The 26,323-nt window shown below is 42.2% G+C and overlaps 1 protein-coding gene across 3 annotated transcripts in view; it reads left to right on the top strand.

The window, feature by feature from the left end:
• Nucleotides 1–26,323, top strand: part of TNKS2 (tankyrase 2) — a 69,366-nt gene that overhangs the window by 32,153 nt on the left and 10,890 nt on the right. Inside the window, exons 12-23 of one of the 3 annotated variants that reach the window (XM_026650865.1) lie at nt 1,707–1,878; nt 2,576–2,655; nt 3,153–3,298; nt 4,926–5,091; nt 5,480–5,699; nt 10,365–10,474; nt 11,215–11,403; nt 12,236–12,488; nt 14,061–14,137; nt 14,939–15,059; nt 18,478–18,575; nt 19,821–19,895. In XM_026650865.1, coding sequence (XP_026506650.1) covers nt 1,707–1,878; nt 2,576–2,655; nt 3,153–3,298; nt 4,926–5,091; nt 5,480–5,699; nt 10,365–10,474; nt 11,215–11,403; nt 12,236–12,488; nt 14,061–14,137; nt 14,939–15,059; nt 18,478–18,575; nt 19,821–19,895 — 1,707 coding nt within the window. Of the gene's footprint in view, nt 1–1,706; nt 1,879–2,575; nt 2,656–3,152; nt 3,299–4,925; nt 5,092–5,479; nt 5,700–10,364; nt 10,475–11,214; nt 11,404–12,235; nt 12,489–14,054; nt 14,138–14,938; nt 15,060–18,477; nt 18,576–19,820; nt 19,896–26,323 lie in introns of all 3 variants that reach the window. The other 2 variants (XM_026650864.1, XM_026650866.1) reach the window with 2 other exon arrangements.

Genomic DNA, 26,323 nt, shown 5'->3' with positions numbered 1-26,323 from the left:
TTCTTTTGTTGCCAGGAACTGTATGATCTCATTTTGAATTGGTTTTTCCAAGGTAGTGGTGTGTGTACATTTCTTGGGTGGTGACTCTTCTTAGATGCTCCTGGAGTACAGCATCAAACTCCGCCATCGGCTTCACAATTTTAAGGAAGTTTCCATTGTTTGGCACATACAGCTGATCTGAAGTGCCACGCAGTGCTAGGTTTTGGGTAGCAAGCATTCTCACAATGGCAATGAGCCTTTTCAGAACATTTTGCCAGTAAAGAGACTCTGATGCAATCTTCCCTTGATGCTGATCATCTGTGGTGGCCTTTAACCTTAGTCTCATCTCAAGCTCTTTCCACCTATGGAATGCTCTCTGGTGATTTGCTGCCTTCTCATGGCATGCCAGATTTTTCCAGTTCTTTGTTCCTGTAGAACCCATTGTGGCTGGAACATTAGACTGGAAGAGTTTGCAACAAAAACAGTATGCAGCATTCTGGGTTTTTGAGTACATAAGCCATAGCCTCTCCACTTTGTCACCATTGTGGATTTCACGCCAGTAATGTGTTGGATGGAAATTTCTATTTTCATTGTCTCTGGGGGACATGAAGTTTTTCACTTGCTGTGGCCTATGCAGTACAAGGAAGTCCCTCAGTCTACTGCTCAAGTGGGTCCACAGTCCCGGATCATCTAGATTTAAGGAACTAAACTCAGCAGCAGCTGTTTCTTGCGCCTCCACCACACTCTTCTCTGATCTACACTTTTCTTCAGGAGTGTGCATGGTTACATCCATTGGAGATGGAGATATGGATGCTGCAGTAGCTGCAAGGTCACCTGCACTCTGACTAACTGGAAGATCAGGCATCTCCTCACCACTCACATCCTCACTGGGGCCGGAAGGCTCACCGTGAACACTTGTGTCTGTGTATCTCAGGAGAGCTCCTTCCTGCTTAGATAGAAAAGCTTCCTTTGCTTGCTTTCTTTTTCCAGAGGGGTGTTTTCTTCTTTCACTCATGACTGCTGTTCTGTGCCAGCTATAGTGGCTCTCAACTCTCAATTGAAGGGAACAAATAAGCAGGCTGGTAGCAGGGCCTGAGTGAGGGAAGATATCAGTGTCTTAAGGGCCTAACTGGCTCCTACTACTTCAGTTGACTGCCTGTTCTCCTCAAGTGGGTTCAGGGAAGCAGCAGGAAACAGGAAGCTCCCTGAGAAGCTGGTGTTAATCAGTCCAGGCTCCTGGGGGTGCTAGAGAGGCACATAAGAGGCTGCTCCTCCTCTCTCTCCCTGCAACTCCTGCTGCTTTCTGTTATTCCCTCTCACCTTTTCTCCTGCCTGTCTGTTATGTCTCTTGTGCCCTCCTTCCTCCAGCACAGCACTCCACCATCTCTGTGCATCTAGAGCAGAGAGAATACATATGCGCCAGCAGCAGACACAATTTTCTACACTCTGGGTCCTAGTGGCGCCCCCCCACAGTCTGGCACTTGAGGCGGCCACCCCAGTTCGCCGCATGCTAAGGCAAGCCCTGTACCTTTGCATGGAAATGAGTTACAAACTTTTTTTTTTTTTTTTTTTAAGTGAAAATCAAGATTCTCTTTCACGGGTCCAGAGGTCAGATCTGTTGACATAAGTGCTCACTGTGAATTTCTACCTGGTCATTTGTGAAAATAAGGTCCTGATGTTTTTAAATCCTGTAAAACTACATTCTTAAGATTCTATGTTCTCTTTAGGTTAATGCATTGGACAATCTTGGTCAGACTTCTCTGCATAGAGCTGCACATTGTGGCCATCTGCAGACATGCAGATTGTTGTTGAGCTCTGGATGTGATCCCTCAATTGTGTCGCTGCAGGGTTTCACAGCTTTACAAATGGGGACTGAAAGTGTGCAACAATTACTACAAGGTACTATGTTTGTTTTAGGAAATAAGTCCATTTAAAAAATGGTGTCATATTTTGTTTCATTTGCTACATCGTCAGCCATTAAGAAATAGCACTGAGCTCAAGCAAAAAAATATTTTATATGCTTGTCATCTGCTAACTGCTTCTCAGTATATTTAGTAGACCTGCCACTTCCAATCAGTTTGGAGAAACACTGAAAAGAAATCTCTTAGGCTAAAAGTGAGGATCAATTTTAACTATTTTTGTTTTGCCTTTGTGACTATCTATCTATCTATCTATCTATCTATCTATATATACACACACACACACACACACACACACACACACACACACACACACACAGCGCTTGGAGATTTTTTTTAGGTGGAAAAAAAACCTGAATAATAAATTTATAAGCTAAACATATAAGCTTTTTAGGAATAATTGAAATTCAAAGACTGAATAAGGAAGTTTGACTGGTTCTGCAATATTCCAAAGTTGAGGACAATGCAAGGGGCAAATTAACACAATTTTGGAAACCTGTGAATTCGAGGGTATAACCACAAGTTAAATTTTGGGGATTATATGAAAAGCCATACATTGACTAGAATTTCCTGATTTACTTAAGAGCAGCCCTTGAAGTACTATATAGTAGTCTGATCTTAAATGTTCCTTTTGTTAAATAAACTCTAAAAATACAAACAATTATTTTCTTTTGTAGAAGGCATCCCATTAGGTAATTCAGATGCAGATCGACAGTTGCTGGAAGCTGCAAAGGCAGGAGATGTGGATACTGTAAAAGTAAGAATATGCAGTTTTAATATTTACTATCATGCATATTTTGTCAAACTACATTTATGTTGCTTAAAAAGAGGGAGAGCCTTTCTCAGTCTGAGTGCTGTAGACTCATGATCCTGGTCCTGATTCCCCTCGTACTGCACAAAAATCCCCTGGTCAGATTTAACGGGTAATACTGGCCATTTTTCGGGAGTCTCATTCAGTTCTTCATTGAAAAGAAAAAGTACTGACAATAGTTACAGGTTTAAAGAGAGGGAAACAGGTGATTCTCTTTGCTCTGTCGGAGATACAGGATCTCTGAAAAGTGAAGCCTTTATGTAAAAACTCATTGGCAAATTAAATGTCATGTACGGATTATAATGAGTATTATTAAATCTTCTGGTTTTGGTAAACAGAAGTAATTTTTCAAATCATATATGCAGAACAGTATTTTATGACCAGTGTCTACATGCTTGTTTTTTGTTATATGTATAGTAATGTATGTTTCGTCTGTTTCACAGAAGTTATGTACAATTCAGAGTGTGAACTGCAGAGATATTGAAGGGCGTCAGTCCACACCACTTCACTTTGCAGCAGGATATAACAGAGTGTCTGTGGTTGAGTATCTTCTTCAGCATGGAGCTGATGTTCATGCAAAAGATAAAGGGTGAGTACTCTTCCCAGTACTACTTATACAAGTACTTGAAAGATGTCTGTGTTTTGTGGTAGTTATGAGTCCTTGACTTTGCTGACTGATTCGTGTTCTGTCTTACTTCAAATACTTTATATCTCTTTGGAAAATCCTTCCTATATAATGCTATAAGAAATTCTCACTCACTCTAGTGCTATAGGACTTTAAAATATACCCACTATATAGTCTACAAGACCTAAATCATGTACTTTAGGCCAGTCAAAACACACAAGTGAGAAATAGTGATGTGTATATATAGTACAGAATATGCATTTTAAACATCAGCATAAGTATCACACTATAGTAAAGCACAGAATTATCAGACATGTAGATGAACACGATTTGTTGGGGAAGACTCAACATGGTTTTTGTAAAGGGAAATCATGCCTCACCAATCTACGAGAATTCTTTGAGGGGGGTCAACAAGCATGTGGACAAGGGTGAGCCAGTGACTTAGATTTTCAGAAAGCCTTTGACAAGGCCCTCACCTAAGGCTCTTAAGCAAAGTAAACTGTTAAGGGATAAAAGAGAAGGTCCTCTCCTGGGTCAGTAACTGGTTAAAAGATAGGAAACAAAGGGTAGGACTAAATGGTCAGTTTTCAGAATGGAGAGAGGCAAATAGTGGTGTCCCCCAGGGATCAGTACTGGGACCAGTACTGTTCAACATATTCATAAATGATCTGGAAAAAGGTGTAAACAGTGAGGTGGCAAAATTTGCAGATGATACAAAACTACTCAAGATAGTTAAGTCCCAGGCAGACTGCAAAGACTTACTAGTTCATGTGTTATGAGAAGAGTAAATAACACTTCCTTATTTACTTTCTCGTAACACATGAACTAGGGGTCAGCAAATGAAATTAATAGGCAGCAGGTTTAAAACAAACAAAAGGAAGTATTTCTTTACACAACGCACAAATCAACCTGTGGAACTCTTTGCCAGAGGATGTTGTGAAGGCCAAGACTATAACAAGGTTCAAAAAAGAACTAGAGAAGTTCATGGAGGATAGATACATCAATGGCTATTAGCCAGGATGGGCAGGGATGCAAAATCATGCTCTGAAGTGTCCCTAGCCTCTGTTTGCCAGAAGCTGGGAATGGGCAACAGGGGATGGATCACTTGATGATTAGCTGTTCTGTTCGTTCCCTCTGAAGCACCTGGCATTGGCCACTGTCGGAAGACTGGATGCTGAGCTAGATGGACCATTGGTCTGACATAGTATGGCCTTTCTTATGTTCATATGTTCACAGTTATCCTCACTGATAAAATTAAGGCCACTTTAGTTGTCAAAAGAAGTAATGAGCATTTTTTAGCATTGGATTTTTAAAGATTTAAAGCCATTGAAAGGCAAACATGCATTCACAAGGGATACCTGTACACAATGGCGAAATTAAATATTAGTCTTATAGCATCTCTAAATATATAGGTAACTACCTATTTTTCATATTTTAATGGCTTGATTTCTCTTCAAAGGTTCAAAAAATCTGTTTTCAGAAAAGTTGTAGCATATTCATGGTGTAATAAAGTTAGAGCTGTTTTTGACAGAATGATGTAAACCTAAAATGTAGCATGTATTAAGAGAAGTTTGCTTAATCTTGTTTTCAGAGGTCTTGTCCCTTTGCACAATGCTTGTTCCTATGGTCACTATGAAGTAGCAGAACTGCTTGTTAAACATGGTGCAGTTGTAAATGTAGCTGATTTGTGGAAGTTCACTCCCTTACATGAAGCTGCAGCAAAAGGAAAATATGAGATCTGCAAACTTCTATTACAGGTACTCTACATCTACAGATTGATAGGAGGTTAATTGATGGAAATAAGTATGTCATGTTTAATCCGAAGTGTGGGGCAGGGCTTCTGTAAGAAATTGGATTTTATTCAGGTCGGGTTTCCAATCAATGGTTATTAAACATCTGAATTTTTAAATTAAGAAATATGTTTTAAGGGTACACTGTCCTTCCTCTCACAATGTGTGGACTTTTATTCTTTTGAATACATGATAGCTTTTCTCTACACAAGTTGAATGTGAATGGAAATAAATTACCAATGGGGTATATAAGCTATCTAAGAGCTAGAAATACTTACTCTGATTATTTCAATTTTTGACAATTGCTAAAGTGAGATGAGTACTTAATTTCTTCTGGGCTTTTTATATGCTACAGCATGGTGCTGACTCCACAAAGAAGAACAGAGATGGAAATACTGCTTTGGATCTTGTTAAAGATGGTGATACTGATATTCAAGACCTACTTAGAGGAGATGCAGCTTTGCTAGATGCTGCCAAGAAGGGTTGTTTGGCCCGAGTAAAGAAGCTTTGTTCACCGGACAATGTAAATTGTCGTGACACACAAGGAAGACATTCAACACCACTACATTTAGCAGGTTAGTGCTGTTAAATACTAAACAATTAGCCGTAGTCCATACTTAGGTCGACGTATGGCAGCTTAGGTCATCCTAATTATGTCAGTGTACACACTACAACCTTGCTGCCACCGATGTGAGTGCCCCACTACACCGACATAATAACTCCACCTCCATGAGAGGTGACGGGCTTATGTCGGTGTAGTTAGGGTGATGCAGTGTCCATGTAGACACTGTGGGTTACTTACATCGCTGTTGGCAATTCCATGGCTCCATGCTGGACCCATGAAATTAACAGGAAAGCCGCTCACAGCTCGGGCTGTCACCCTGGGGCGGGTGGGGGGGGCTCCAGCTAGAGCCCAGCTGACCTCAGGGTCCTGGCTCCCCGCTGGGAGCCTGGCTGCACCGAGCACAGCAGCCACCCAAGCTCTGGGTGCAGAGCTCCCCAGCTAGGAGCCCGAGGTAACTGCCTTGCTCCCAGTGGGGATTGGGGGGCAGCCAGGCTCACAGCAGGGAGCTGAGAGCCTTGGGGTGGGGAGCAGCTGGGCTCCCAGACTGTCAGCCCCCCACACTGCCCCTCTTCCGTCAGTGGAAGCGTTACTGGTGAGGTGTAGTGTGGACATGAGCCACCATAATTAATGTGGTGGCCATAAATTGACCTAACTTAGGTTGACTTAAGTTTTTAGTGTATACATGCCCTTAGTTGACTACACTACCAAGTTTTGTCACCAAAAACTGACTTTTGGCAGCAAAACAGCAAGAGCGTACACACTACAATGGGATTTTTGTTGTGAAAAACGCCCAGTTTTGGCGACAAAAAACTTCCACCCACATGAGACTTTCGTCTTTTCCCCTCCCTTTATTGTTGACAAAGAGCCAGTGTAGACATTGCTGTTTGTTTTGTTCACAGAACTGGCTTCCGCCAGTATCCCACAATGCCTGCCCTCATTGCTCTGCTCAGTGTTTTAATCTCTTGCTGCCCTGCAGGCATGCGCCCCTCCCCTTTCAAAGCTCCGGGAAGTATCTGTGTGCTGCTCCATTTGGTGAACAAACAGAGCAAGTAACTGGAATGCTCCTGTTCTGCTGATGCAGGGGGAGGAGGACAGACTGCTGTGCTGCTTTGCCATTCCTCAACATGGAGAGCTCACAGAGCTACTCACGATCCTGCTCTCGGCAGCTGAGGGGGCTGTGGGAGAATTCGGAGAGAATCCCAAGATATGCAGCGATCAGCTCTTCCTTCCCACAACACTGCACTGTGGGATGTATACCCACGGTGCATTGCTCACCCTGTCAATGATGGTGTCCCCGATGTGGATATGATCTGTCGACAAAGGGAGCAAGTGTGAACACCCTTCGGCAATTTTTTGTTTTGTCGACTTTTGGGTGTCGACATAAGTTTTGTCAACTAAACTTGGTAGTGTAGACAAGCCCTTGGTTAGATTCATTAGAGAGGAAATGTACTTCTGTGACAGGATAATCCTGAAAGCCTAGGAGACTCTGAGAGGTGTGAAGTGGCCTATTCATCTCAATGTGATGATCTCAACTGAATGAGAACACCTTATGGAGATGAATAAAGTGTACCAATAGCTCTGAGATGTGTGAACTGCTCCATTAATGTCCTTGGATGTTCCCATTTCCCCCTTCCCTGACCCCCAGTGTTGGAGAGTCTTTCATATGCAGTGTGTTCTTGATGCATGCTCCTGGTATGCCTGTTCTCCGCTTCTCACCCAGATGCTTGCAGGGAGAAGTCTTTGACACCTCCCGCTCCCCCGTACTCCCCATCCCGACGAGGTCCCCTAGATCCCAGCTTACATGAGGCAGGTAGAGAGAAATTCTGACACCCAAGGGGGTCTGGTGCCCCCAGATCACATGAAGGGTGGTAGGCAAAGGGACTCAGGCACTCCCAGAAAGATAAGCCCCACCCCCTTATCCCAGCTCACATGAGGGGAGGCCAGACCCCCATGTATGGGCAGTGGCCTCCCCATTTCTGGCACACATGCGCAGGCAAGGAGAGAGACACAGACCTCCAAGGAGAAATAGCCCTTCCAGATTATGGTGCACACATTGGGAAGCGAGAATGTGGGGCTGGCAGGTGCCCTTGCTCCTCTTCACCAGTCTCCTTACCACTCATCTCCATGTCCCCCTTCCCAGTGTCCCTCCCCTCCCATCTCATGTAACTCCCAACCCTTCACCTGAGTCCCCCAGCCCCTCTCTCCTCCCTGCCACTCATCCCTATTTATCTCTTTCCTCATAATTCCTCCTCTACTCGTGGCAGCAACATGCCTTGAAACCTTTTCCACATTTCTGCCCTAGGGTGGGACTGGAACTAACACTGGCTGGGTAGGTGTTTTGCATTATTTTCAGTGGAATTGAGCCTATAGGTTGCCATCAGTTAAGATAGTCACCATTTCTATACAGCCTAATCATGAGGAAATTTAGGCTGCTCTTTGCAAAGATAGTGAAAACTAGCTGCCCTCAGTGAAGATGGTGGCACTCTGTTCTGCCAAAGAAGCAGAGGAGAGCACTGTGAGGAGCAGGTGACTATGGGAGGGAAGACAGAGAAGACAAGAAGGGCGAGATGGGAGAAGTATAAGGAAATAGAGGCAAGAAGGAGAATGTGAGGAACAGTAAACTGAGGAGATAGGGAGAGCAAATATTAAGGGAGAGGTTGGCACTTTGGTCCCTTTAAAATTGACCTTTGAATCCGAAATGATCATACCCAATTTAGGGGTGGGTGACTTGCATCTAAAGGCTCAAAAATCAGTAGGCAAACAAAAATGCAATTTGTTTCTAAATCATATTGTATTTAAGCCAGTCTCATTATTTTTGAATGCTTGTATTTGACAGTATTGTTTGTCACCCTCCCTCAAACCCCTACACCGCAATCTCCATTTGTCCTCTTCTCAATGTTGCAGCCCCTAAACTCTACAGGATGAGGCAGAACTGGCAGGCAAACTCCTGACAAGCTGAGCTCCAAGCTTTCTTACTGGGCCAGCCTCTGCATTCTATAAACTTCTCATGGTTTACCTCAGGAGGGTCTCCTATGACAAGTTCATTGGCCCAAGACTGTTACAGGCTGCCATTCCAAGGGGCAAAGGGGTGAAGAGAAAAGCAGGGCTTGTGTGGATTTGCATGGGGATGTTACAGCTAATGCTTAAACATTCCCATTTTTAAAAACCTAGGAAGTTAATGCACAAGTTTTATTAGATGTTTGCTATATGCAACACAAAAGCAAGGTGTAAAAAAGTATACTGCTTAACCGTCTGGTGGTAAAGGAATAGAGGGTATATTCTGTTGGTGGCTTAACTTTTCTTTGGCCTGGTCTACACTACGACTTTAATTCGGATTTAGCTGCGTTAATCCAAATTAACCCTTCACCCGTCCACACTACAGAGCCAGTTAATTCGAATTAAAGGGCACTTAAAATCGATTTCTGTACTCCACCTCGACGAGCGGAGTAGCGCCTAAATCGATTTTGTTAATTCGAATTAGGGTTAGTGTGGCAGCACACCACCGAATTACTGTGGTTAAATTAATGGGGTAGTGTGGCCGCACACCACCGAATTAATGTGGTTAAAAACCGAATTAATGTGCTTAGTGTGGCCGCGCACAATCGAATTTATACAACCTGTTTCCCAAATTCGAATTATCTAAATTCGGATTAATCCTGTAGTGTAGACATACCCTTTATCTTGCTTTTTTGGTTTGGTGTCAGGTATGTTATCTGTAGTAACCTGAACTGTTAACCTGATCTTGTCAAATCTAGTGAGTTTTTAGTGAGACACCAAATCAGGATTCTCACCTGTAATGAGGAATTTCTATGTCCTTATTGACAAGTACCCTTCCTGCTTGCCTTGCCTCCCCAATTTCTCCTTAAAACCAGGCACCAGCAAGGGGAGACGACATGTAGCTGATACCCCGCCAGGACAGTGACTTTGCTAATGTGGGGCCAGCAGAGCTGGCAGATTGCAAGGGGTTGACAGCTCGGTGGGATTCGGTAGAAAAGGTGAAGGAAGGTGGAAGAAAACATGCTGGAGAACAGAGACAGAGATGGGTGGGATGAAAGTGGGCTGTTTTTGTCAGAGGAATGGAAGCAGAATTTTCTTGTCCATCAGAATGAAGATGCTTACCTGAAGTTTTCTATTTATAAATGTCTATCAGGGATGGTCTAGACAGTATTTGGTCCTGCCATGCGGGCAGGGGACTGGACTCGATGACCTCTCGAGGTCCCTTCCAGTCCTGGAATCTATGAATTGCTCACTCCATTAGAAATATAACTCTTGGTAAATGGAGAATTTAGATTTTCCAACATCAGTGCTGATTTGAAATCCATTTTTTTTTAATCTAAATACTCAATGCCAAATGTCTAGGTGCAGACAGTTAACACCTTTATTTTCAAGTAAAGATGTTGAATTGGAGTATGTGCTTGCTTAAACATTTGAAATATTAAAAAAACATATAGCACTGGAGTACTCTTTGCAAATTAAGTGACATTTATTGTGGAATTGAATACACGGGATTAATTTGTTCAATAGCTGTAGTAAATGGTTTCACACAGTATAGCACAATTTGGCTATTTGCAGACTTTTTTCCCTCAGAGGTGATTTAAAAATAAAAAAAATTGTATTTAATCATAATTATTATTCTGGTGACAGTTTTTCTCTTCCTTCCTTAACTGCCTGTTAGCTGGTTACAACAATTTGGAGGTTGCAGAGTACCTGTTACAGTATGGAGCGGATGTGAATGCACAGGATAAAGGAGGGTTGATTCCTCTACATAATGCTGCATCTTATGGGGTAAGAATCTCTAACTTATTATCTTTTGGAACAAATTGAAACTTCTGTTAAAAGTTGTGCTATGATGCTTTTATTGGCATTAATTGTGTAGCCTGACAATCTCTAAAAAGCTTTTGTCATTGTGTTATAATATCACCTCATTTGGAATTACTTAAAAATTATAACTGCAGATCAAATTCAACTGACTATTGTAGAAGTGAAGTTTTTAAATTTGTAAAATTACTGTTGGAAATTATGTTGAGAAAGGTCATTCAAAATCTATCGTAAAAACAAGCAGCCTAAAAGATGTCCTGTAAAACTGCTTTTCACATGTGCATACTAGTAGAATTTCACTAGTAAAGATTTCACTTACAATTCTGTGGGTGATCTTGTGAGATTTCAGACATCTGTGAACCCAGAGCGGGAAATAAGACCCTTCTGTGTTTGGATGCAGTCTGGGCTGCTTTCAGATTCAGGGATTTGAATTCAAGCGCTCCTTAAATTCAAAGGAGTTTGTATTTGGGATTCTGGTTTGGTCTATTTCTGTTTTACGGAAGAAAATGACTTAATTATACACAGGTACATTATAGTTCAGAATAGTCTCTTCTGTTTTGTTAGTGTTTATTTTTGATCTTATTGTAATTTAGATCAATTCTAGGAAAATCCAGAATGAAGTTACAAAAAGGGTTGATTAATAATTCTGAGAGTTTCGGTATATTAAACTACCATCTCAGAATGTAACAGGATATTTTATTTTCCAGCACGTAGATGTAGCAGCTTTACTTATAAAGTATAATGCGTGTGTGAATGCTACGGACAAATGGGCTTTCACACCTTTGCATGAAGCAGCCCAGAAAGGAAGGACACAGCTTTGTGCCTTGTTATTGGCACATGGAGCTGATCCTACTCTGAAAAACCAGGAAGGACAAACACCATTAGACCTGGTCACCGTAAGTGATGGGATCTTTTGAGAAATTTGTGCTTAGCTGCAGCTAGTGGTTGCTCGCCTGGTTTATATAAGATGCTTTTAGACACTTTGAATAAAAGTACAAATTTGGAGTTAGTGCACAATTTATGAACTCTGGTTTCTTGGGTGTCTAAGCATTTTTGGTTATGCAAGCCAGTACACCCGAATACATCTTTTCTCTGTTCTCTTGCACAACATTACTGCAAAGTACTTCTGACTGCCTGATGGAGAAAGAAAACAAACATTGATTTGTTCCAGAATTGACATTTATCTATTTTTAATTTTACTTTGGGTACTTGATCTACCTATTTTACTGGCTAATATATTTGACCTCAAAAAACTGCGTTAGAGGTGAAATTTAGTCTAACTTTATTAAAACCTTCTCATTTTATAAAACTTAATCAGGCTATTTAAGGTTTTGTTTTAGAGTATTATAATACAATCAAAAGCTTCACATTTTCAGAGTAATACTGAATGGATCGTCTTGCTTCAAATTGGGATTTCTTGTTTCTAAAGTAAATTAGTAATGAGTTTTGTTTGACCTTGTGTTTATCTGGAAAAAAGTTACAAATATCAAAACATTCATGTATTGCACTTTTAATTTAGAACATTTGTTTTAAATCTTATTTAAGTTATGTTTTGTTTAAATCTTGTTTAAATGAAAGATTGCTTTTTAATTGGTTGAAATGTTTGCGTTATACTTACACATTTGTTCGCTATGGCTTTGGGCTTAATTTTCTCAAGTATTTAATTCCAGAAAATAACTTTGCATGGAAGGCTTCCTCCATTTTAATAAACTGTCTTTTGATATTTAGGCAGATGATGTTAACGCGCTGTTGACAGCTGCTATGCCTCCTTCTGCGTTGCCATCTTGTTATAAACCTCAGGTTATAAATGTATCTCAAACCACCGGACCTACGGCTGATTCCCTGTCTTCCGTTCCATCCAGCCCATCCAGTCTGTCTGCTGCCAGTAGCCTTGACAACTTATCTGGTAGCTTTTCTGAACTCCCTTCAGTTGTTGGTACAAATGGTGCAGAGGGAGCAACTGTTTTAGAGAAAAAGGAAGGTGAGGCTTTCTTTTGTTCTAATTGTAGATGTGAATTAATGACTCTTGAGCAGTTTATATAAATAAAGTTAAATAAAGCATGATTTTGTTGAAAAATAATTTTCTTTTTCAGTATTTTTATCTAATTTAGTGAGTTTTGTGGGTACTCTTCAGCTCTTACTAGAATTTTCAATTTATGCATTAACCACCTTCACCTTCTATTATTATCTCTGTTTCCAGCTGTGGCTTGATAAGGAGCAGATAGCCAAAAGAACAAAAATTTTAACTCTTGGGCAAGGGTCTTCAGGCATTTTTTCCAGATAGACTCTTACTGATAAATCAGGTTTTAAATAGAAATCAAATAAATACTTATTGGAATGGTCTTATACACAATGAAATGGTATCATAGGTTCTAAAAGATTTGCGAGACTGATGATTTATGAACAAGGTTGCTTTAATAACTTCTGTTCATTGCTTAAATATGCAGTAGTAGTAGCTCAACATTTACTTTTTTGGAGGCCAGGACCATGTATTTCTATTTTTATAAAGAACCTAGTGCAGGGGTAGGCAACCTTTCAGAAGTGGTGTGCCGAGTCTTCATTTGTTCACTTTAATTTAAGGTTTCGCGTGCCGGTAATACATTTTAACGTTTTTTAGAAGGTGTCTCTCTATAAGTCTATATTATATAACTAAACTATTGTTGTATGTAAAGTAAACAAGGTTTTCAAAATGTTTAAGAAGTTTCATTTAAAATTAAATTAAAATGCTGATCTTATGCCACCAGCCTGCTCAGCCCGCTGCCAGCCTGGGGTTCTGTTCACCTAGGCCGGCAGTGGGGCCTGCGGCCGGGACGCCAGCTGGCAAGGGGCCGGCAGCCGGGACCCCAGACCTGGAGGGGGGGGGGGCCCAGGGGGCACGGAAGAGAGCGGGGGGGGGGGGGGGGGGGGGGGGGTCAGGGCAGAGGGCTGGGGTGCTCGGCTCGTGGGGGTGCTCCCAGCCCCCTGCCCTGAGCGGCTCATGGCAGGGGGCTGGAAGGGATATGCCCTGTTCCACCCCCTTCCCCAAGGTCCCGTCCCTACCTCTTCTCTGCCTCCTCTACGGAGCAGCGAGCATGCTGCCGCTCAGCTCCGCTCCCCCTCAGCCATTAGCTGATCGGCACAGGAAGGGGGAGGAGGAGGGGCAGGAAAGCACCATGCTGGGGGAAGAAGCGGGGGAGGGGAGAAGCTTGGCTGCCGCAGGACCAAGCTTCTGCCTCCTGCCCCCGCAAGGGAGAGCAGTGGGCAGGGGGGCTGAGTGGGGCTGGGGGCCAGGACCAAGGTAGGCAGCAGCGTGCCAGTCAAAATCGGCTTGCGTGCTGTGTTTGGTACGCCTGCCTTAGGTTGCCGACCCCTGACCTAGTGTGTTCTAGGTGCCACCAGAAACAGTAATATATAATTGTGTCTTAGTAACTTAAATATTTTTCTTAATGTTACCAATCTCTTAAAAATTCTTGTATTTCCCCTTATTGCAGAAGTGTAAGTATGGAATATACTGTGTTTTAGATAATATGAATGTGAAAGTATCTTATATATTCTTCTTTATATTCAGTTCCAGGTGTAGATTTTAGCATAAATCAGTTTGTGAGGAATCTTGGACTTGAACATCTGATTGACGTATTTGAGAGAGAGCAAGTGAGTAGCTGTGTACAAATATTGGGTTAGAAAACTCTACCAGTGGGTTCCTTTTTCAAGTGGGAGGAGGAATAGTATTTGTAATTTAAGACCAACAGGTTAAGTTCCTGTTTCTGTTATCTTAGCACAGGTGATGAAGTCAATAGGAAGTGAATATCATGAAATTATGTGTAGTAATTATGAAGGTGTAGACTATTCTGTTAGCTTGGTAATATATCCTGAAAGTGAAATTCCCCAGTCAGGGAAGTGACTCTTGCAGTACCACTGGCCTATTTTTTAGGTAGGGTCATGCAAAGTGATGAACAAAAAAATGGGGAAGGTGACAGCAATTCTGCTAGGACTTGTAGCATGTTTTATGTTGTTCAAAAGCAAAATTTCATGGTAGGGAAGACAGTAGACACAAAGCCAAGGATGAACTGTTACATTAAAACATTCAGAATGTGACTCTTATTACCATTAATCTAATATTAATTTAATATACTTATAAAATATCTTCTCTTGTTTTATGGCTTGCTTTATAACTATGGCTTGTTTTAAAACTTCCCTAATTTTTCTTCTGCTGCACAATATACAGGTCTCGAGGGGTTGCATATCTGTACACCACTCTGCCATGTGGGCAGGGGACTGGACTCGATGACCTCTTGAGGTCCCTTCCAGTCCTAGAATCTATGAATCTAACTAAATTGTCATAAATTTTATTTCTGAGGTTATTATTGATCCTTTCTAATGAAATATTTGTCATGAAATTTTTATTAAAATGTATACAGCAATCTAAACAAATTATATTGTGGTTTGCTCTAGATAACACTGGATGTATTGGTTGAAATGGGCCACAAAGAGTTAAAGGAAATTGGGATCAATGCTTATGGACATCGGCATAAAATCATTAAAGGAGTTGAGAGACTGATCTCTGGACAGCAAGGTATATTTTTATTGAATTACTGAAGTGGCACTGCTTTAATATAGAGTTCATTTTTATAAACTTTACCAGTTATGTTCCAAATCATCTCTTCTTAGAAAGAGCTGATAATGCAGTTCTTTATACAACAAAATGTAAAATTGTGCTTACTGGCAATATACACTGTCTTTCAACTTGAAGCTCGTGTGAGAAGCTTTCACTAGTGGTATAAATTATCATGAACACCAGCATTCAGTTGCCTTTAATATTTGACTGCTTTATCATGGTCATTGTCCACGTTTACTTTCATTAGTTGGATTGTAGATTTAGAGAACTTTGATTGTAAGTGTTTTGGGACAGGGACTATTTCTTGGTTCTGTTTGTACCTACACAATGGGGTTCTGGTCAGTGACTGGGGTTCTTATGTGCTACCACTTTACAGATTGAAAAGTGAATTATTATTTACTGAGTGACACGGGCTGTGTCCTTTTTCCCAAAAGGAGAATTGAAGTTTTTAAATATTTTCTTTAAAAAAAAAAGTTGGTATCTTTCCAGTGGAGCTGAAATTAGCATAGCTGCTTTGTTTAACAATTTCAACTTGCGTTGAGTTTTATGATAAAACCTCTTTATTTTGCAGCATTGTTGATGACAGCACAATCATAGGAATAACATGTTTTGTTGGACTACAGCTGAAGAAAAAAATAAAGAGCACACTGTATTGATTCTGTCATATTGAAACATTGGCTACTGTTGTCTCACTACATTTCATAGAAATGGAATAATAGTTAGAATTGGTTGGATTTTTTTCTCTAGACACCATCTGTGGATTCTCACTCCCAAATCTGGACTCTAGTATAAAACAGGCAGAACTCCCCATACTCTAAAGGTTTTTTTGGCCCTTAAGGGCAGCAGTAGTAATCAGGGCCACAAGACAACCACTTCATCATGTTCAGGTTTCTCCCTGGAGCTTCAGTAGCTGTCCCTTGAACAATCAGTTGCTTCTTAATTGCCGTCAGTGAAGGTGTTCTGGGTGGGAGCTATCTCTTCAGCTGCTAGTCTGTTCCTGTTTCCAGTGTAGTTTTACACTGCTGTAAGTATCATTTTATACAGTGTCCTTGCTTTCCAATTGGGTCTCATCTGTTATCTTTGAATTTGCAGTCAAACACTCTAGCCAAAGAACATCGAGTGGTCCCTGGAGCCCTGGTCTTGCAGTTTGCGCAGGTTCTTTAGAGATTTTCTGCATTTTTGCCTTAAAAGGCCTTAGCATTGTCATCTCTAGATGTTCAACTCCTTACCTGAATATTTCAGAGCTTTACCTCGAAGCCTCATTTGACTTAATACTCAAGCTGTGGAGCTTTCCTCAGGTCTCTGTGCTTTGCCTCAGTGTTCTGGTGCTTTAGCACATTTGCATCAGTGTTTTAGCACCCTTCCCTGGATACAGTGGACCCATTGTTTCAGGATTAACTAGAACTTTCTTTTGGAGCTTCATTTTGATGCTTTTCTTGTTAAGTCAAAGTGTCTTGCCTCCAGACACTTTTATATAATTTGCTAAGTTCCAGCCACAGACCAATGAGCATAGGCTCCCAGCAGAGAGTTCCAGAGGGAAACCCCTAGTCAAGTGTTTGCTGACTGTTCAAACATCATGGGCTCCTGGCAGAAAGCATTGCTAGGATGCCCAGTGTTGAGCTGCAGTCAGTTGTTGATGCACATGCAGCTAACTGCCCAGAGCAGTGATGGGGAACCCAGTATCTCGCTGCAGCAACCTGCTCATGTATCCTGGGCAGGCCATTGCATAAGGACTTCTGGTGTAGAGCACCTCTCTGGGTTCTTAAATCCAATAAATGATTGCCAGTTATTTGCCAACTCATTCAGAATTCTTGGTATTATCAGAATTGGTGTTGGCCTCCATATCACGCTGCAGTTGTTAGTTGGAGTATTTGGAGCTTTCAACAGAGAAGGTCCTGAGAATAGCCAGCATCAGACTTTGGTTTCCTGGGTTTGGAGACTGCCTTAAAGTTCTCTTACTGCTCTGCAGCATGATCTGAGCTAGAAGCACTTGCAGACGAAGGTAGTAAATACTGTAAAAAACCCAAAGTAGAACTCAGCACAGTCAAAGAGTTCTTGTGTAGAGGTGAGAGCTTATGCTTCAAGAGTCATCTCTCTTCTGTGTGTGAAGCCCTGATCTCATCACCAGCAGTTTTTGGTGCCTTCTGCACATAGTCTGGTTGCAACCATTGTTTCAGTCCTTAGATTTCATGCTGAACTACTTTGTCTCATCCTGACCCCATAGATAACTGGATTCTGTGGCAGCTTCACCAGAAATACATCAGCCTTATGGCTCAGGATGTTTGTGGGCCACAAGGATATGCTAGAGCCAGAAGATGGTCTCATGCCCACATCTGTATTTGTAGTTTCCAAAGCATATGAACTGGGCACATGCAATTCAGAAGAGACCATTGGGTCAGTATGTTCTAAACCTTTCTGCATACTTTCTTCCTAGAGAATGATGGATCAGGTCCCCTTCTCAAAGGAGAAATGGGAGGTCTGAGGAAGAAGGAACTGCTTATGACAGCCAGAATAGGCCACATTAGCAAGGATGTCTTATCTACTTCAGAGGTGCTCTGATATGTCTAGATACTAATTCTTATAGTAATAAGGGCCCTGACAAAGGTACACCTCATTCTATCCCATTTTAAGGACCCTCTCTCTTATGGTATGACTTCTGAGAGAGAAGAGTGATACTTGCCTGATGTATTTGAGCAGGTGCTCTAATGCTCAATGTGAGAAATCTTATTGGTAGATGGGAAAAGAAGTCTTGCAGAAGTCATGCATACTTGCGCCCCCCGCCCCCTTCTCCCCTTAGAGTTTGGATGGGCTTCTGTTTAGGTCACAGATACCTGTACTTTAAGTCTTTCTGCTTCTGAAGCATGATTTTTCTGTAAAATGTTAGGTGACAGACCTATTACTTTAGGGATCCTTTACTTGGTACTCAGCTAGGAACTGACTGACTGGAATGTTTCAGGGTTGGCAGAGGTCTCAGGTGGTGCACAATCACTTGTGGGGATGAGGGAAGTTGGCTTATGGCCCTGGCCACCACTACTACCATTAAGGACCTGTAGATTCTGTCTGTGTTTAGCTAGGAAGCTGAGGCCAAGAAATGAGTATCCTGCATGATATCTTCAGAGGAGCAGAATTACAAAGGCAAATCAAAATATGTTTTAAAAAACTAAAACTTTAAACTACTTAAGATCCCAAAACCATGGCAGAAGTGAGACTTAAACTGAAAGCTAATATAACTTTAAAATCACAAATGTTCCCCTTTTCTTGACCTTTGTCTCTATATGGCATCTTCTACCTTTTCATTCCTGGGAAATTGAGCTATGCCTGTGTTTTTAATTTTTGTTCTCTGCGTCTGAAATATGTGCGTTCATTGTATTTATAGGTCTTAACCCATACCTGACTTTGAATACTTCTGGTAGTGGAACAATTCTTATAGATCTCTCTCCGGATGATAAGGAATTTCAGTCAGTGGAAGAGGAGGTATGTTTTGCTGCCTAGCATCTCAAATTCTTTTTGGCATTGTCACTTATGGGTAGATGCATGAGTTCCAGTAGACTATTAATATGAGACTCAAATACTGCTAAACATAATGGATTAAAGCCTGCATCAAGACACTTATTCCATTTTCCTTTGTCAGTGCTGTCCCACTGTTATAATCCATGCTTGACATGTCCACAACTTAGCATACAATAGAACCTCAGAGTTATGGACACCTCGGGAATGGAGATTGTCCGTAACTCTGAAATGTTCATAACTCTGAACAAAATGCAGCTCCGACTCCAGCAGTTCACACTCCAGGCCAGGTTCCAGGTTCCCCCTGCATGTGGGGGTGAAGTTAGGGCTAGGGGTGGGGACAGGCAGCCCAGGTGTGTCTACCTTTAAGATGCAATACAGGCACACTACAGTATTTGCTTTTATTTTTAATTTTTTTGGTCTCTGCTGCTGCCTGATTGGTTACTTCCGGTTTCACATGGTGTTCGGTTGACCGGTCAGTCCGTAACTCTGGTGTTCATATCTTTAAGGTTGTACTGTATGTCTACACTTCAAGCTGGAGGTATAATTTCCAGCTTGAGGAGACATACCAGCACTATCTCTAATTGAACTGGCATATTAAAAATGTAAGTGTAGCTGCTGCAGCAGGCTGTGTATCAATCCAAGGCACTAGGTACGTACTCAGGCAGCTAGCCCCTTCCGTTGCTCTTACTGCTGTGGTTGCATGTCTGCTTTTAGTGCATTCACTCAATCAGAGCTACCACATTTGTGTCTTATTGAGCTAGAAATTACTACTCCAGCCCAAAGTGTTAAGTGACAAGACCCTTTGTCTCTCTTAATGTCACTCCTTCTAGTAACATACTTGAGAGGTCTCCATCTGAAGTGAAATTATTTCTGCAGCATGGAAATCTTCACTACAGTCATTTCCCTACATACCAGACCCAGTTTCTAATAAATTCTTTCTCTACTTTCTACTCAGTATTTTAATAATTGCACAGCATGTGATTCTAAGTAGATGTGATCAGTTAAAGAGTGTAAATTAAGAACTATCACCGCATGTTCCACAAAGTATTCAGAATCTCTGAAGTTTTGTAGAAAAATCACACAACCTGTGCTAATTTTTAGCTAATAGGTGTCTTCTGTTTTTAAGAATCGAATCAACTGTTTTGATTATTACAAAGAATATTGGAATATTTGTCCAAAATGTACAGCCTTAAAACTCTTATTCTTCAGATGCAAAGTACAGTCCGAGAGCACAGAGATGGTGGGCATGCTGGTGGAGTGTTCAACAAATACAATTTTCTGAAGGTACCATTCACATTTTTATAGTTCTTAAATGATAGTGTTACTGAAATATTGGGTTCACTTAGCTGAGTGCCAATAACAGCCAGACAGGGATAAGGAGGAGTTGCTTTATTTTGCAGAAGAAAGGAGAGCTTTGCACTTTGGTACAAAAACTTTGTTTTACACACATTTTATAGATTTTTTTTATATACATTCAGACAAAGGTCCTTGCCGTGTTAACATTTGATTGGTGGTTGTCAGACCCGTGCTTTTGCTATCTGGTCAGTGAAAACCGGCTTGGGACCAGCTCCAACTACCTTAAGGCCTTGAAGGGAAGACAGTTGAAAAGTTTAGACTACTGTGTCCTTAAGGTGTCTGCTTCCCCCTAATGGCCGCTGGCTGACATAATGACTGCTGTATTAAGGGGGTCACTAGTAACTTTCACAGTCCCCCCTTCGGGCCTGACAAATTTAAAAATTGTCAGGCCCGTTACGCAATTTGCGATCAAGCTGGAGGGACAGATACTGGGTTTTTTTATGGGCAGCAGAGCTTTTGATTATAGCATTACATAGGCATTTGGCACATTGTATTATTGTCCAAATAACACACAGAAGAAAAAAAAGAGAGAATCCGTTTAACAATTGTTCGAAAGAGCCCCGTAAACCATGACCCAAGGTCTGGAAGGAGGTTTTCAAAACTAAAGGTGTGATTATGAGATACAGCATGGAAAACAACAGCAGCATTCTTAATGGCTTGTAAATTCTGCTCAATTAAGCCAGAATGATTAACATAGAAACAACATTTTTCCCCGATGCGAGCACAAGCCCCCCCTAATTTAGCATTCATAGCATTTAACGCACGTCTACTTTGCAAAGCTATTTTTGCCACATCATTAATCTCCTATTTTAACTTTTGGAAAGCGTCTATTAATGCATTAGCTACTTTTTTTAGTTCTGCAAAAATATTTAGTACTGCTTTTTCTAGCTTGGCTACCCCCAACCCAGGAATGAGCTCACGAACAAAGGAGTGAAACCCCGTTTGCCTGACTACTAGGGGATTGTTGGTGCGTTCTGCTCGAGTCCTTATGGACTCACCTTATGGGGGTGTGAAAAACTTATGGGCATAGCTGCCCAGGTTGAGGATCTGGCTGGAATCCAATGTGTCGTTTACTTGGACATTTGGTAACACCCGGGCCACACCACACCGACCTTGCCAACCTGGAGGAAGAGCTTTGTAGACACTGTGGCCACAGATAAAATACAAGCCAGGGGTCTCTAAATAGAGGATAAGGCTGTTACCCGCAACTCGATGGCGCCAGGTCACCCATCTATCCCAGCGCCCGGAGTTACTCACTAGGCGGTCCTGGCACCTCCAATGGGAAACATTTAAGTCTCCTAGGGCATGGGTATTGTTTAAAATGACCCCACACTACGTAACCTCAAATATGTTAGCTGTGAAACTTGCAAGTGATCCCATGGACTCCGGGCACATGCTTTCAAGGGATGTGTGGGGCAACAGAATGCCAGAGTAAATATTCATATAATACATGTGTGTTTTATTTATGGGGCCTAACGGGAGGAATAAGGGAAACCACTGCCCTTGATAACGAATGCCTGTTGGTTTCACAGTAAAGGCCATGTGCAAGAGACAAGGGGGTTTCTGGGCGTTCTCAGGGGTATTTAAAGGGTAAAGGGTTTCATTTCTGACCTCAAACCGAAGGGTCTGATCACAGGCCTCCAGGGGAAGGTAGCCCACTTCCCTCCCACTTCCTTTAGCATTTTCCAAACAAAGGGGCAGGTTATACCCGATCCCAAGAACTTTAAAAAGAGGGACCCTCTTAGCTGCCCAGTAATAATGCCAAACTTCAGACCTTCTCCCATATTTGTCATATTGATATTTCCCAACTCATGCCCCTTCAGTTTTCTGTACTACCTGTTAGAGTACTTCAGAGAGATTTGCAGGTACAGCCCACAACCCTATTCTTTCCTCAGAGCAGGTTTTGTGACACAGCCAACAATCAGATAAGTGTCCCAACGTGGCTATTCACTGAAGAGATTTAGCGGCTGGGTGTGGGTTAGCTTGTACAAGGGGCAGACCCAAAAGCAATAGCCACTGCAGCACCGTCTGAGAACCCATAGTTATAAAGTCTTAGGATTTTGTTCACCGGAACAGAAGCTTTAGTCCCTCGAGAGGTTCAGCTTTCCAGGTATCGTCTGCTTCTGGCTCTTCCGGGTCGCGGTGGGAAGAGCTGGCGGTGCTCCCTCGAGGTCCGAAGTCGTCTGCTTCTGGCCCAGTCCTAGGGGCTAGCTTGACTCGGGTGTGGTGTATCCAAGTGTCTCGCTTTTTCACTCGAATGGCAGTGTGAGAGGTAAGAAGGACTTGGAAAGGGCCCGCCCACCGGGTTTGGAGAGGCTCGTGTTTCCACTTTTTCACATAGACCCAGTCTCCTGGAGCGATCCGGTGGGCAGGAACATCAGCGAGTAGGGACTGAAATTGAATTGGTAAGCATGGCCCCAGCTGTCCTTATCTAGAGGAATACTAAAAAAAAGCATTACACAAGTCTATTACTGAATAACAAGCAGTACCTGCTGGAATGGCAGTTAGGATTGTGTGAGGGTTTGGCACCACATTGTGTCTAGCTTGAACAAGCTTATTTACTGCACGTAAGTCCTGGACAAATCGGTATACCGGTTTTCCCTCTGAGTCCATGTCAGGTTTTTTTTTGACTGGCAGAATGGGAGTATTGAAAAGAGACTTGGTGTGAACCAGCACTCCCAACCGCAGGAATGTGGTGATAAGACTCCAGAGGCCAAACAGAGCTTCTCGGGGGATGGGATACTGACGAATCCGAGGAATTTCAATGCCTGGCTTCAGGGTTATACGCACTGGCTCTGTCTGGAGAGTACCCAAGTCTGCCCTTGAAGTGCCCCACAGGGAGATGTTTACCTCCTGTCTGAGTCGCTCGGGTAGGATCGGGTCCTTTGAAACTTGGGTTAGAACAGCACATAGCTGGGGAAGTTGGGTTTGAGGCAACCGAAGAATGATTTTGTTATCTGAAAAGAAAATCTGAGCACGTAGTTTACACAACAGATTTTTGCCTAAGAGGAAACTGGGGAATTCGGGGCTAGCAGAAAGGCATGGGAGGCGGAGACACCAGAGATTTTTACAGCAGCCTCCTGTAATACAGAACAGTCAAATGGCTTTCTGCCTATACCCATTACCGGAATGCTGTTATCCGTGAGGCTTCCTTTTTCCGGCTTGGCAGTAACAGTAGAAAGTGCAGCCCCTGAATCCAAAAGACAAGAATAGGTGGTTCCTCCCAATGTTAGGCGAACCTGGGGGTCTGTGAAGGAACAAACATAAGTGGTAAAATTATTTGAATAGGTGACAAGAGGACCCCCTGGTTGCCGTCATTCCTCATTAGCAACAGCGTCTGTTCTTGTCACTGCCATCTGTTGTTGAGGTTGGTCTGGGCGACGGGGTTGTTGTCTGGTAGGTCGGTTCGGACACTTTCTTCCAGTGGCCAAGCTGCTTACAGTAGTTACATATGTCATTGGCGTGTCTCGGGGTCCCTCCATAATCCGATTTTGGTTGCCACTTGGGGGGTCTCTGCCGCCCTCCCTGTTTTTCTTTTCCAGTGTTTACAAGGGCTGCTAGCATCCTCACTTGTTTGGTCTCTTGAACTTTTTCCCTTCTATGATATACTCGGGTGGCCACGCTTACCAGTTCCTCCAGGGATTTTCCTTCAGCACCCTTGAGCTGCTGCAACCGCTTCTTGATGTCCGGGGCTGACTGGGAAATAAAAATAAGACTGACCGTGGACTGTGTCCGTGGCCTTTGGGATCTGCATTGTGGCGTCCTCAATTTTTGTTGGCGGGATCTGTCTCGGTAGACCTGCTGTCCTGGGCTCCGTTGAGGAGGGTACCGGGTCCACCGCAATTCGTAATGCTGCTGCTGTGGGTGGGCGTGGTCTAGAGCAATACATGGGGGAGCGGGGGATATTCTCCAAATAATCAGCCTCGTGAGGGGCAGAAGCTTTTGGGAATAGAGGGGCCTGAATCTGTACCTTCTTCATGCGACGATGAGCCTCATCGTCCCACAAAAACCAATAGTCCATTTGCCCCAGCGCTTGGTTTTCCAGTGTCAGGTGTAAGGGGGTTAAATGGGTAGGAATATTAAAGGAGCCATACTCGGGCCATGCAGTCCCCAGGGCTGGCCAATCCTGGGTGCAAAGTTGTAAAAAACGCTTCCTTGACATCCCTTTTTGAACACCGGGTAAGGGCCATTTGCTTAACATATAATCCAAAGGACTCTCCTTTGAGGGTTTTACCAGAGACCCACCCATCTTCCTGCTGACACTCTAACAAAGAATTACACAGAGAACAGAGGGAATTATGGCCTAATAGGATCCTATTACAGGAATTTCTACTAATACTGGCCGCTACAGGGGACGGGACAGAAGGATCCCAATTCGACCTCAGAGCTTCATCGCACGCGATGGCTTCCACTCTGAGGAATTACGAATGAGAGGCTCAGTTCCGTCCACACACCTAACGCCCAATGTATAAGACAGAAATTCATTAACCGGTTAACCAGACCAGAACCAGGACCAGATAGTGTCTCCTTATCCTATTAGGACTCACCGTATCGGAGCACGAACCCCAGGGGCTGCGGTGAAGCAGAGAAAAGGGGCGAAACCCCCCGTTGGCGACGTTCCCAGTTCGCCGCAGCCGTCCGGAGTCTAATGTCCGAGCTAGGAGAGTCCCGGCGGAGTCGCCAGAAACTGTCACCGAAATATTGGGTCCACCTAGCTGAGAGCCAATAACAGCCAGACAGGGATAAGGAGGAGTTGCTTTATTCTGCAGAAGAAAGGAGAGCTTTGCACCTTGGTACAAAAACTGTCTTACACACATTTTACAGATTCTTTATATACATTCAGACAAAGGTCCTTGCCGTGTTAACACTTGATTGGTGGTTGTCAGACCCATGCTTTTGCTATCTGGTCAATGAAAACCGGCTTGGGACCAGCTCCAACTACCTTAAGGCCTTGAAGGGAAGACAGTTGAAAAGTTTAGACTACTGTGTCCTTAAGGTGTCTGCTTCCCCCTAATGGCCGCTGGCTGACATAATGACTGCTCTATTAAGGGGGGTCACTAGTAACTTTCACAATAGCTATGCGCTCAACCCTTCGGTTCATTTTCATTGGTTGGTATGACTATTAAAATATGTAGATTTGCTGCTAAATATAGACTTTACATTAATTTTGATGCTTCTTTTGCTAACCAGGAGGATACACTATGTCTACACATTTATTTAAGCAATTATATAGCTCAATGTACATTTGTTCTGATTCTTAATTTTTATATTTTATTATGTTAGAAAATGATCATTTATTTACTAGAAGATAATTTTATATTTGAGACATCTGTCAAGCTGCATTTGGATGGAAATTGGAAATCTATTAAAATGCATAAAAAGGCCATTTATTTATTAGTTAAATAAAGCTACCTTTCAGTGTGCTGGATACATAAGATAAAAAAGTAAGCTTATTAAAACATGTTTTGCTTCTAAAAATAAAGTTTTTAAACAAAGGAAGTATTAACTGTAGTTAGTGAATTGACAAATTATTTCTGGTCACCATGCATTAGATTTTCAAAAGGATTTTTGCAGTTAAAAGATGCAAATAGGCACCTTATGGAATTTTTAGAAGTGACTATGAAGGTTAGGTGCCTGACTCCTATTGAAATCATTGGAGTGGAAATCAGTGGGTATTAAGCACCTAATCTGCTTAAGTGCTTTCGAAAACCCCACAAGGTGCCTATCTGCATTTTGAGGTGTTTAAAATCTGATCCCTTGTCCTGCAGGATTTTAGAATTAGTAGATCTTCTCCTCTCCCGCTTGCTTTTTATTCATAGATTGGAAGAGGAAAACATGCTTTCTGCAGCCTAGCATCTCATATATATGGGATAGTCATTTCCTGTCTGCAGTTTCTGGGGGCAATTCAGCCCCTGTAATGACTGAAAATAATATAGCTATGTAATGCAGAACATGGGCATTGTGATATATTTAGAAAACTTCAGTTGAACTCAAAAATTAAAGATGTTTTCCCCCTGATTCTATATATAATTTAAAAAGCATCATCCTTTAACTCATTAAGATTTGAGGAAGGCTCACTGATACATCATATTACTTTTTTATTTATTTAAATAGTTGTAATTGTTTATAGCAAGGTAGGGCCTTAATATAGGTTGTAATTATTTAAAATTTTAATTTTAAATCTGTTTATTTTTAAAAAGAGAAATATATTTAATTTAAATTTAAAAAAAATCAAATTTGTTTTGAAAAAATCATCAGTTTTTATCCACCAGGACTGGAGGGGCAGGATTTAGAATGAGATTGAGAACAGAGATGGAGTGGTGGTGCAGGGTCTTGAAGGTGGTGATAAGCAGCTT

The sequence above is a fragment of the Terrapene carolina genome, unplaced genomic scaffold (assembly GCF_002925995.2).
Source record: "Terrapene carolina triunguis isolate 2854851 unplaced genomic scaffold, T_m_triunguis-2.0 Scaffold95, whole genome shotgun sequence".
Taxonomy (NCBI): domain Eukaryota; kingdom Metazoa; phylum Chordata; order Testudines; family Emydidae; genus Terrapene; species Terrapene triunguis.
Note: the sequence above shows the minus strand (reverse complement) of the source record. Positions and strands in the feature narration are given on the sequence as shown.